General features: G+C 38.3%; 1 protein-coding gene across 1 annotated transcript in view; it reads right to left on the bottom strand.

Moving 5' to 3' along the window:
• The window catches only part of LOC117334980, a 47,341-nt gene that overhangs the window by 17,794 nt on the left and 15,679 nt on the right, over positions 1-13,868 (bottom strand). Inside the window, exons 3-4 of the mRNA XM_033894860.1 lie at positions 3,066-3,186; positions 2,783-2,943 (exon numbers count right to left, since the gene is read on the bottom strand). Of these exons, the coding sequence (XP_033750751.1) occupies positions 2,783-2,943; positions 3,066-3,186 (282 nt within the window). The remainder of the gene's footprint in view (positions 1-2,782; positions 2,944-3,065; positions 3,187-13,868) is intronic.

The raw sequence follows: 13,868 nt of genomic DNA, 5'->3' as shown, positions 1-13,868 counted from the left end.
TTGTGGGGAGGTAATAGGTCTGTTTTGTACCTATTTAGACGGAGAGTCGAGTTGTGGGGAGGTAATAGGTCTGTTTTGTACCTATTTAGACGGAGAGTCGAGTTGTGGGGAGGTAATAGGTCTGTTTTGTACCTATTTAGACGGAGAGTCGAGTTGTGGGGAGGTAATATGTCTGTTTTGTACCTATTTAGACAGAGAGTCGAGTTGTGGGGAGGTAATAGGTCTGTTTTGTACCTATTTAGACGGAGAGTCGAGTTGTGGGGAGGTAATAGGTCTGTTTTGTACCTATTTAGACAGAGAGTCGAGTTGTGGGGAGGTAATAGGTCTGTTTTGTACCTATTTAGACGGAGAGTCGAGTTGTTGGGGAGGTAATAGGTCTAGTTTGTACCTATTTAGACAGAGAGTCGAGTTGTGGGGAGGTAATAGGTCTGTTTTGTACCTATTTAGACGGAGAGTCGAGTTGTGGGGGAGGTAATAGGTCTAGTTTGTACCTATTTAGACAGAGAGTCGAGTTGTTGGGAGGTAATAGGTCTGTTTTGTACCTATTTAGACGGAGAGTCGAGTTGTGAGGGAGGTAATAGACCTGTTTTGTACCTATTTAGACGGAGAGTCGAGTTGTGGGGGAGGTAATAGGTCTGTTTTGTACCTATTTAGACGGAGAGTCGAGTTGTGGGGGAGGTAATAGGTCTAGTTTGTACCTATTTAGACAGAGAGTCGAGTTGTGGGGGAGGTAATAGGTCTAGTTTGTACCTATTTAGACGGAGAGTCGAGTTGTGGGGGAGGTAATAGGTCTGTTTTGTACCTATTTAGACGGAGAGTCGAGTTGTGGGGAGGTAATAGGTCTGTTTTGTACCTATTTAGACGGAGAGTCGAGTTGTGAGGGAGGTAATAGACCTGTTTTGTACCTATTTAGACGGAGAGTTGAGTTGTTGGGGAGGTAATAGGTCTGTTTTGTACCTATTTAGACAGAGAGTCGAGTTGTGGGGAGGTAATAGGTCTGTTTTGACCTATTTAGACGGAGAGTTGAGTTGTTGGGGAGGTAATAGGTCTGTTTTGTACCTATTTAGACAGAGAGTCGAGTTGTGGGGAGGTAATAGGTCTGTTTTGTACCTATTTAGACAGAGAGTCGAGTTGTGGGGAGGTAATAGGTCTGTTTTGTACCTATTTAGACAGAGAGTCGAGTTGTGGGGAGGTAATAGGTCTGGTTTGTACCTATTTAGACAGAGAGTCGAGTTGTGGGGAGGTAATAGGTCTGTTTTGTACCTATTTAGACGGAGAGTCGAGTTGTGGGGAGGTAATAAGTCTGTTTTTTACCTATTTACACGGAGAGTCGAGTTGTGGGGAGGTAATAGGTCTGTTTTGTACCTATTTAGACAGAGAGTCGAGTTGTGGGGGAGGTAATAGGTCTGTTTTGACCTATTTAGACAGAGAGTCGAGTTGTGGGGAGGTAATAGGTCTGTTTTGTACCTATTTAGACGGAGAGTCGAGTTGTGGGGAGGTAATAAGTCTGTTTTTTACCTATTTACACGGAGAGTCGAGTTGTGGGGAGGTAATAGGTCTGTTTTGTACCTATTTAGACAGAGAGTCGAGTTGTGGGGGAGGTAATAGGTCTGTTTTGACCTATTTAGACAGAGAGTCGAGTTGTGGGGAGGTAATAGGTCTGTTTTGTACCTATTTAGACAGAGAGTCGAGTTGTGGGGAGGTAATAGGTCTGTTTTGTACCTATCTAGACAGAGAGTCGAGTTGTGGGGAGGTAATAGGTCTAGTTTGTACCTATTTAGACGAAGAGTCGAGTTGTGGAGGAGGTAATAGGTCTGTTTTGTACCTATTTAGACGGAGAGTCGAGTTGTGGGGGAGATAGTAGGTCTGTTTTGTACCTATTTAGACGAAGAGTCGAGTTGTGGAGGAGGTAATAGCTCTGTTTTGTACCTTTTTAGACGGAGAGTCGAGTTGTGGGGGAGGTAATAGGTCTGTTTTGTACCTATTTAGACGGAGAGTCGAGTTGTGGGGAGGTAATAGGTCTGTTTTGTACCTATTTAGACGGAGAGTCGAGTTGTGGGGAGGTAATAGGTCTGTTTTGTACCTATTTAGACAGAGAGTCGAGTTGTGGGGAGGTAATAGGTCTGTTTTGTACCTATTTAGACGGAGAGTCGAGTTGTGGGGAGGTAATAGGTCTGTTTTGTACCTATTTAGACGGAGAGTCGAGTTGTGGGGAGGTAATAGGTCTGTTTTGTACCTATTTAGACGGAGAGTCGAGTTGTGGGGAGGTAATAGTTCTGTTTTGTACCTATTTAGACGGAGAATCGAGTTGTGGGGGAGGTAATAGGTCTGTTTTGTACCTATTTAGACGGAGAGTCGAGTTGTGGGGAGGTAATAGGTCTGTTTTGTACCTATTTAGACAGAGAGTCGAGTTGTGGGGAGGTAATAGGTCTGGTTTGTACCTATTTAGACGGAGAGTCGAGTTGTGGGGAGGTAATAGGTCTGTTTTGTACCTATTTAGACGGAGAGTCGAGTTGTGGGGGAGGTAATAGGTCTGTTTTGTACCTATTTAGACGGAGAGTCGAGTTGTGGGGAGGTAATAGGTCTGTTTTGTACCTATGTAGACGGAGAGTCGAGTTGTGGGGGAGGTAATAGGTCTGTTTTGTACCTATTTAGACGGAGAGTCGAGTTGTGGGGAGGTAATAGGTCTGTTTTGTACCTATTTAGACGGAGTCGAGTTGTGGGGTAGGTATTATTATTATTATATTCATTTTTTTTTACTAATTCACATTTCCTGACTTACAATGACGGATTGCTTGCACGCTGTCCGGTTTGTTCCATGTAGATGAAGTCAAGGGACGGTTCATCGTGACCAAAACCAAAATGGAACTTGTCGACAAGTTCTGGTGATGTCGCATCATTGTCATCAATATCATACACATCGACAGTTATGTTGACATGTCCCTGGAACACAACGATAACTTATATTGATTACAATTTCAGAAGTTGGCCTGTTTAACGGGACATACCAGGCAAATCTAGCACGCATCGGCAATTAGTAAACTACTATGTATAAAATGTCTTACTGTCCATCGAAGGAAATCAAAGGTAATTGGATTGATGACTCCTTCGTAAGATGTTGGAAAGAGAATGGCATTGTCGTTGTCTATCGGATGTTCGGAAGGGCGTTTCCCATTTGATGGATCACTAGAAGAAAAACTGTGAGTCAAAATCTATACGGCAACTAACATAATCTCATCAATGTTTTGAACAAGTTTTCCCTTTAATCATTAAAGAATTGTAATTATGCGTTGTTATAATTATATGCTGTTTATACACAACGTCCCTAATACATAAAACAGTACAGTATTATAGTACACAACGACAACGTCCCTAACACGTCAAACAGTACAGTATTATAGTACACAACGACAACGTCCCTAACACGTCAAACAGTACAGTATTATAGTACACAACGACAACGTCCCTAACACGTCAAACATTACAGTATTATAGTACACAACGACAACGTCCCTAACACGTCAAACATTACAGTATTATAGTACACAACGACAACGTCACTAACACGTCAAACAGTACAGTATTATAGTACACAACGTCCCTAACACGTCAAACAGTACAGTATTATAGTACACAACGACAACGTCAATAACACGTCAAACAGTACAGTATTATAGTACACAACGACAACGTCACTACCACGTCAAACAGTACAGTATTATAGTACACAACGACAACGTCACTACCACGTCAAACATTACAGTATTATAGTACACAACGACAACGTCCCTAACACGTCAAACAGTACAGTATTATAGTACATAACGACAATGTCACTAACACGTCAAACATTACAGTATTATAGTACACAACGACAACGTCACTAACACGTCAAACAGTACAGTATTATAGTACACAACGACAACGTCACTAACACGTCAAACATTACAGTATTATAGTACAAAACGACAACGTCACTAACACGTCAAACATTACAGTATTATAGTACACAACGACAACGTCCCTAACACGTCAAACAGTACAGTATTATAGTACACAACGACAACGTCAGTAACACGTCAAACTTTACAGTATTATAGTACACAACGACAACGTCAATAACACGTCAAACATTACAGTATTATAGTACACAACGACAACGTCCCTAATACATCAAACAGTACAGTATTATAGTACACAACGACAACGTCCCTAATACATCAAACAGTACAGTATTATAGTACACATTGACAACGTCCCTAATACATCAAACAGTACAGTATTATAGTACACAACGTCACTAACACGTCAAACATTACAGTGTTATAGTACACAACGACAACGTCACCAACACGTCAAACATTACAGTATTATAGTACACAACGACAACGTCCCTAACACGTCAAACATTACAGTATTATAGTACACAACGTCACTAACACGTCAAACATTACAGTGTTATAGTACACAACGACAACGTCCCTAACACGTCAAACATTACAGTATTATAGTACACAACGACAACGTCCCTAACACGTCAAACATTACAGTGTTATAGTACACAACGACAACGTCCCTAACACGTCAAACATTACAGTATTATAGTACACAACGACAACGTCCCTAACACGTCAAACATTACAGTGTTATAGTACACAACGACAACGTCACTAACATGTCAAACAGTACAGTATTATAGTACACAACGACAACGTCCCTAACACGTCAAACAGTACAGTATTATAGTACACAACGACAACGTCACTAACACGTCAAACATTACAGTATTATAGTACACAACGACAACGTCCCTAACACGTCAAACATTACAGTATTATAGTACACAACGACAACGTCCCTAACACGTCAAACATTACAGTGTTATAGTACACAACGACAACGTCCCTAACACGTCAAACATTACAGTATTATAGTACACAACGACAACGTCCCTAACACGTCAAACATTACAGTGTTATAGTACACAACGACAACGTCACTAACATGTCAAACAGTACAGTATTATAGTACACAACGACAACGTCCCTAACACGTCAAACAGTACAGTATTATAGTACACAACGACAACGTCACTAACACGTCAAACATTACAGTATTATAGTACACAACGACAACGTCCCTAACACGTCAAACATTACCGTATTATAGTACACAACGACAACGTCACTAACACGTCAAACATTACAGTGTTATAGTACACAACGACAACGTCCCTAACACGTCAAACATTACAGTATTATAGTACACAACGACAACGTCCCTAACACGTCAAACATTACAGTATTATAGTACACAACGACAACGTCCCTAACACGTCAAACAGTACAGTATGATAGTACACAACGACAACGTCAATAACACGTCAAACATTACAGTATTATAGTACACAACGTCACTAACACGTCAAACATTACAGTGTTATAGTACACAACGACAACGTCACTAACACGTCAAACATTACAGTATTATAGTACACAACGTCACTAACACGTCAAACATTACAGTATTATAGTACAGAACGACAACGTCACTAACACGTCAAACAGTACAGTATTATAGTACACAACGACAACGTCACTAACACGTCAAACAGTACAGTATTATAGTACACACGTACACCTCAAACAGTACAGTATTATAGTACACAACGACAACGTCCCTAACACGTCAAACAGTACAGTATTATAGTACACAACGACAACGTCACTAACACGTCAAACAGTACAGTATTATAGTACACACGTACACCTCAAACAGTATAGTATGATAGTACACAACGACAACGTCCCTAATACATCAAACATTACAGTATTATAGTACACAACGACAACGTCCCTAACACGTCAAACAGTACAGTATTATAGTACAAAACGTCCCTAACACGTCAAACAGTACAGTGTTATAGTACACAACGACAACGTCCCTAACACGTCAAACAGTACAGTATTATAGTACAAAACGACAACGTCCCTAACACGTCAAACAGTACAGTATTATAGTACACAACGACAACGTCAATAACACGTCAAACATTACAGTGTTATAGTACACAACGACAACGTCCCTAACACGTCAAACAGTACAGTATTATAGTACACAACGACAACGTCCCTAACACGTCAAACAGTACAGTATTATAGTACACAACGACAACGTCCCTAACACGTCAAACATTACAGTATTATAGTACACAACGACAACGTCCCTAACACGTCAAACATTACAGTATTATAGTACACAACGACAACGTCCCTAACACGTCAAACATTACAGTATTTTAGTACACAACGACAACGTCCCTAACACGTCAAACATTACAGTATTATAGTACATAACGACAATGTCACTAACAAGTCAAACATTACAGTATTATAGTACACAACGACAACGTCACTAACACGTCAAACAGTACAGTATTATAGTACACAACGACAACGTCACTAACACGTCAAACATTACAGTATTATAGTACACAACGACAACGTCCCTAACACGTCAAACAGTACAGTATTATAGTACACAACGACAACGTCACTAACACGTCAAACAGTACAGTATTATAGTACACAACGACAACGTCACTAACACGTCAAACAGTACAGTATTATAGTACATAACGACAACGTCACTAACACGTCAAACAGTACAGTATTATAGTACACAACGACAACGTCCCTAACACGTCAAACAGTACAGTATGATAGTACACAACGACAACGTCCCTAACACGTCAAACAGTACAGTATTATAGTACACAACGACAACGTCACTAACATGTCAAACATTACAGTATTATAGTATACAACGACAACGTCACTAACACGTCAAACAGTACAGTATTATAGTACACAACGACAACGTCCCTAACACGTCAAACATTACAGTATTATAGTATACAACGACAACGTCACTAACACGTCAAACATTACAGTATTATAGTACACAACGACAACGTCACTAACACGTCAAACATTACAGTATTATAGTACAGAACGACAACGTCCCTAACACGTCAAACAGTACAGTATTATAGTACACAACGACAACGTCCCTAACACGTCAAACAGTACAGTATTATAGTACACAACGTCCCGAACACGTCAAACAGTACAGTATTATAGTACACAACGACAACGTCAATAACACGTCAAACATTACAGTGTTATATTACACAACGATAACGTCCCTAACACGTCAAACAGTACAGTATTATAGTACAGAACGACAACGTCCCTAACACGTCAAACAGTACAGTATTATAGTACACAACGTCCCTAACACGTCAAACAGTACAGTATTATAGTACAAAAGGACAACGTCCCTAACACGTCAAACAGTACAGTATTATAGTACACAACGACAACGTCAATAACACGTCAAACATTACAGTGATATAGTACACAACGACAACGTCCCTAACACGTCAAACATTACAGTGATATAGTACACAACGACAACGTCAATAACACGTCAAACAGTACAGTATTATAGTACACAACGACAACGTCCCTAACACGTCAAACATTACAGTATTATAGTACACAACGACAACGTCAATAACACGTCAAACATTACAGTATTATAGTACACAACGACAACGTCCCTAACACGTCAAACAGTACAGTATTATAGTACACAACGACAACGTCAATAACACGTCAAACATTACAGTATTATAGTACACAACGACAACGTCCCTAACACGTCAAACATTACAGTATTATAGTACAGAACGACAACGTTCCTAACACGTCAAACAGTACAGTATTATAGTACACAACGTCCCTAACACGTCAAACAGTACAGTATTATAGTACACAACGACAACGTCAATAACACGTCAAACATTACAGTATTATAGTACAAAACGACAACGTCCCTAACACGTCAAACAGTACAGTATTATAGTACACAACGACAACGTCAATAACACGTCAAACATTACAGTGTTATAGTACACAACGACAACGTCCCTAACACGTCAAACAGTACAGTATTATAGTACACAACGACAACGTCCCTAACACGTCAAACATTACAGTATTATAGTACACAACGACAACGTCCCAAACACGTCAAACATTACAGTATTATAGTACAGAACGATAACGTCCCTAACACGTCAAACAGTACAGTATTATAGTACACAACGACAACGTCCCTAACACGTCAAACATTACAGTATTATAGTACACAACGACAACGTCCCTAACACGTCAAACATTACAGTATTATAGTACACAACGACAACGTTCCTAACACGTCAAACATTACAGTATTATAGTACAGAACGACAACGTCCCTAACACGTCAAACAGTACAGTATTATAGTACACAACGACAACGTTCCTAACACGTCAAACATTACAGTATTATAGTACAAAACGACAACGTCCCTAACACGTCAAACATTACAGTATTATAGTACACAACGACAACGTTCCTAACACGTCAAACATTACAGTATTATAGTACAGAACGACAACGTCCCTAACACGTCAAACAGTACAGTATTATAGTACACAACGTCCCTAACACGTCAAACAGTACAGTATTATAGTACACAACGACAACGTCCCTAACACGTCAAACATTACAGTATTATAGTACACAACGACAACGTCCCTAACGCGTCAAACATTACAGTATTATAGTCCACAACGACAACGTTCCTAACGCGTCAAACATTACAGTATTATAGTACAAAACGACAACGTCCCTAACACGTGAAACAGTACAGTATTATAGTACACAACGACAACGTCCCTAACACGTCAAACATTACAGTATTATAGTACACAACGTCACTAACACGTCAAACATTACAGTGTTATAGTACACAACGACAACGTCCCTAACACGTCAAACAGTACAGTATTATAGTACATAACGACAACGTCACTAACACGTCAAACATTACAGTATTATAGTACACAACGACAACGTCCCTAACACGTCAAACAGTACAGTATTATAGTACACAACGACAACGTCCCTAACACGTCAAACAGTACAGTATTATAGTACACAACGACAACGTCAATAACACGTCAAACAGTACAGTATTATAGTACACAACGACAACGTCAATAACACGTCAAACAGTACAGTATTATAGTACACAACGACAACGTCCCTAACACGTCAAACATTACAGTATTATAGTACACAACGACAACGTCCCTAACACGTCAAACATTACAGTATTATAGTACACAACGTCCCTAATACATAAAACAGTACAGTATTATAGTACACAACGACAACGTCCCTAACACGTCAAACAGTACAGTATTATAGTACACAACGACAACGTCCCTAACACGTCAAACATTACAGTATTATAGTACACAACGACAACGTCACTAACACGTCAAACAGTACAGTATTATAGTACACAACGACAACGTCACTAACACGTCAAACATTACAGTATTATAGTACACAACGACAACGTCACTAACACGTCAAACAGTACAGTATTATAGTACACAACGACAACGTCCCTAACACGTCAAACATTACAGTATTATAGTACACAACGACAACGTCACTAACACGTCAAACAGTACAGTATTATAGTACACAACGTCCCTAACACGTCAAACATTACAGTATTATAGTACACAACGACAACGTCAATAACACGTCAAACAGTACAGTATTATAGTACACAACGACAACGTCACTAACACGTCAAACATTACAGTATGATAGTACACAACGACAACGTCCCTAACACGTCAAACAGTACAGTATTATAGTACACAACGACAACGTCCCTAACACGTCAAACATTACAGTATTATAGTACACAACGACAACGTCCCTAACACGTCAAACAGTACAGTATTATAGTACAAAACGACAACGTCCCTAACACGTCAAACAGTACAGTATGATAGTACACAACGACAACGTCACTAACACGTCAAACATTACAGTGTTATAGTACAAAACGACAACGTCACTAACACGTCAAACATTACAGTATTATAGTACACAACGACAACGTCCCTAACACGTCAAACATTACAGTATTATAGTACACAACGACAACGTCACTAACACGTCAAACAGTACAGTATTATAGTAAACACGTACACCTCAAACAGTACAGTATTACAATACACACGTACACCTCATACAGTACAGTATTACAATACACACGTACACCTCATACAGTACAGTATTATAGTACACACGTACACCTGATACAGTACAGTATTACAATACACACGTACACATCATACAGTACAGTATTATAGTACACACGTACACCTGATACAGTACAGTATTACAATACACACGTACACCTGATACAGTACAGTATTATAATACACACGTACACCTCATACAGTACAGTATTATTATAATACACACGTACACCTCATACAGTACAGTATTATAATGCACACGTACACCTCATACAGTACAGTATTACAATACACACGTACACCTCATACAGTACATTATTACAATACACACGTACACCTCATACAGTACAGTATTATAGTACACACGTACACCTGATACAGTACAGTATTATAGTACACACGTACACCTGATACAGTACAGTATTATAGTACACACGTACACCTGATACAGTACAGTATTATAGTACACACGTACACCTCACACAGTACAGTATTATAGTACACACGTACACATCATACAGTACAGTATTATAGTACACACGTACACCTCATACAGTACAGTATTACAATACACACGTACATCTCATACAGTACAGTATTATAGTACACACGTACACCTCATACAGTACAGTATTATAGTACACACGTACACCTCAAACAGTACAGTATTATAGTACACACGGACACCTGATACAGTACAGTATTATAGTACACACGTACACCTGATACAGTACAGTATTATAATACACACGTACATCTCATACAGTACAGTATTATTATAATACACACGTACATCTCATACAGTACAGTATTATTATAATACACACGTACACCTCATACAGTACAGTATTATTATAATACACACGTACACCTCATACAGTACAGTATTATAATACACACGTACACCTCATACAGTACAGTATTATTATAATACACACGTACACCTCATACAGTACAGTATTATAATACACACGTACACCTCATACAGTACAGTATTATAATGCACACGTACACCTCATACAGTACAGTATTATAATACACACGTACACCTCATACAGTACAGTATTATTATAATACACACGTACACCTCATACAGTACAGTATTATAGTACACACGTACACCTCATACAGTACAGTATTATAATACACACGTACACCTCATACAGTACATTATTATAATACACACGTACACATCATACAGTACAGTATTATAATACACACGTACACCTCATACAGTACAGTGTTATAATACACACGTACACCTCATACAGTACAGTATTACAATACACACGTACACCTGATACAGTACGGTATTATAATACACACGTACATATCATACAGTACAGTATTATAGTACACACGTACACCTCATACAGTACAGTATTATTATAATACACACGTACACCTCATCCAGTACAGTATTATAGTACACACGTACACCTCATACAGTACAGTATTATAATACACACGTACACCTCATACAGTACAGTATTATAGTACACACGTACACCTCATACAGTACAGTATTATAATACACACGTACACCTCATACAGTACAGTATAATTATAATACACACGTACACCTCATACAGTACAGTATTACAATACACACGTACATCTCATACAGTACAGTATAATTATAATACACACGTACACCTCATACAGTACAGTATTATAGTACACACGTACACCTCGTACAGTACAGTATTATAATACACACGTACACCTCATACAGTACAGTATTATAGTACACACGTACACCTCGTACAGTACAGTATTATAATACACACGTACACCTCATACAGTACAGTATTATAATACACACGTACACCTGATACAGTACAGTATTATAATGCACACGTACACCTCATACAGTACAGTATTATAATACACACGTACACCTGATACAGTACAGTATTATAATACACACGTACACCTCATACAGTACAGTATTATAATACACACGTACACCTCATACAGTACAGTATTACAATACACACGTACACCTCATACAGTACAGTATTATAATACACACGTACACCTCATACAGTACAGTATTATAATACACACGTACACATCATACAGTACAGTATTATAATACACACGTACACCTCATACAGTACAGTGTTATAATACACACGTACACCTCATACAGTACAGTATTACAATACACACGTACACCTGATACAGTACAGTATTATAATACACACGTACACCTCATACAGTACAGTATTACAATACACACGTACACCTCATACAGTACAGTATTACAATACACACGTACATCTCATACAGTACAGTATTATAGTACACACGTACACCTGATACAGTACAGTATTATAATACACACGTTCACCTCATACAGTACAGTATTATAGTACACACGTACACATCATACAGTACAGTATTATTATAATACACACGTACACCTGATACAGTACAGTATTATAATACACACGTACACCTGATACAGTACAGTATTATAGTACACACGTACACCTGATACAGTACAGTATTATAATACACACGTACACCTCATACAGTACAGTATTATAGTACACACGTACACATCATACAGTACAGTGTTATTATAATACACACGTACACCTCATACAGTACAGTATTATAATACACACGTACATCTCATACAGTACAGTATTATTATAATACACACGTACACCTCATACAGTACAGTATTATTATAATATCCACGTACACCTCATACAGTACAGTATTATAATACACACGTACACCTCATACAGTACAGTATTATAGTACACACGTACACATCATACAGTACAGTTTTATCATAATACACACGTACACCTCATACAGTACAGTATTATAATACACACGTACACATCATACAGTACAGTGTTATAGTACAGACGTACACCTCGTACAGTACAGTATTATAATACACACGTACACCTCATACAGTACAGTATTATAATACACACGTACACCTGATACAGTACAGTATTATAATGCACACGTACACCTCATACAGTACAGTATTATAATACACACGTACACCTGATACAGTACAGTATTATAATACACACGTACACCTCATACAGTACAGTATTATAATACACACGTACACCTCATACAGTACAGTATTACAATACACACGTACACCTCATACAGTACAGTATTATAATACACACGTACACCTCATACAGTACAGTATTATAATACACACGTACACATCATACAGTACAGTATTATAATACACACGTACACCTCATACAGTACAGTGTTATAATACACACGTACACCTCATACAGTACAGTATTACAATACACACGTACACCTGATACAGTACGGTATTATAATACACACGTACACCTCATACAGTACAGTATTACAATACACACGTACACCTCATACAGTACAGTATTACAATACACACGTACATCTCATACAGTACAGTATTATAGTACACACGTACACCTGATACAGTACAGTATTATAATACACACGTTCACCTCATACAGTACAGTATTATAGTACACACGTACACATCATACAGTACAGTATTATTATAATACACACGTACACCTGATACAGTACAGTATTATAATACACACGTACACCTGCTACAGTACAGTATTATAGTACACACGTACACCTGATACAGTACAGTATTATAATACACACGTACACCTCATACAGTACAGTATTATA

Source organism: Pecten maximus, chromosome 9 (assembly GCF_902652985.1).
Source record: "Pecten maximus chromosome 9, xPecMax1.1, whole genome shotgun sequence".
Classification (NCBI taxonomy): Eukaryota; Metazoa; Mollusca; class Bivalvia; order Pectinida; family Pectinidae; genus Pecten; species Pecten maximus.
This window is presented reverse-complemented; position numbering and strand designations above follow the sequence as displayed.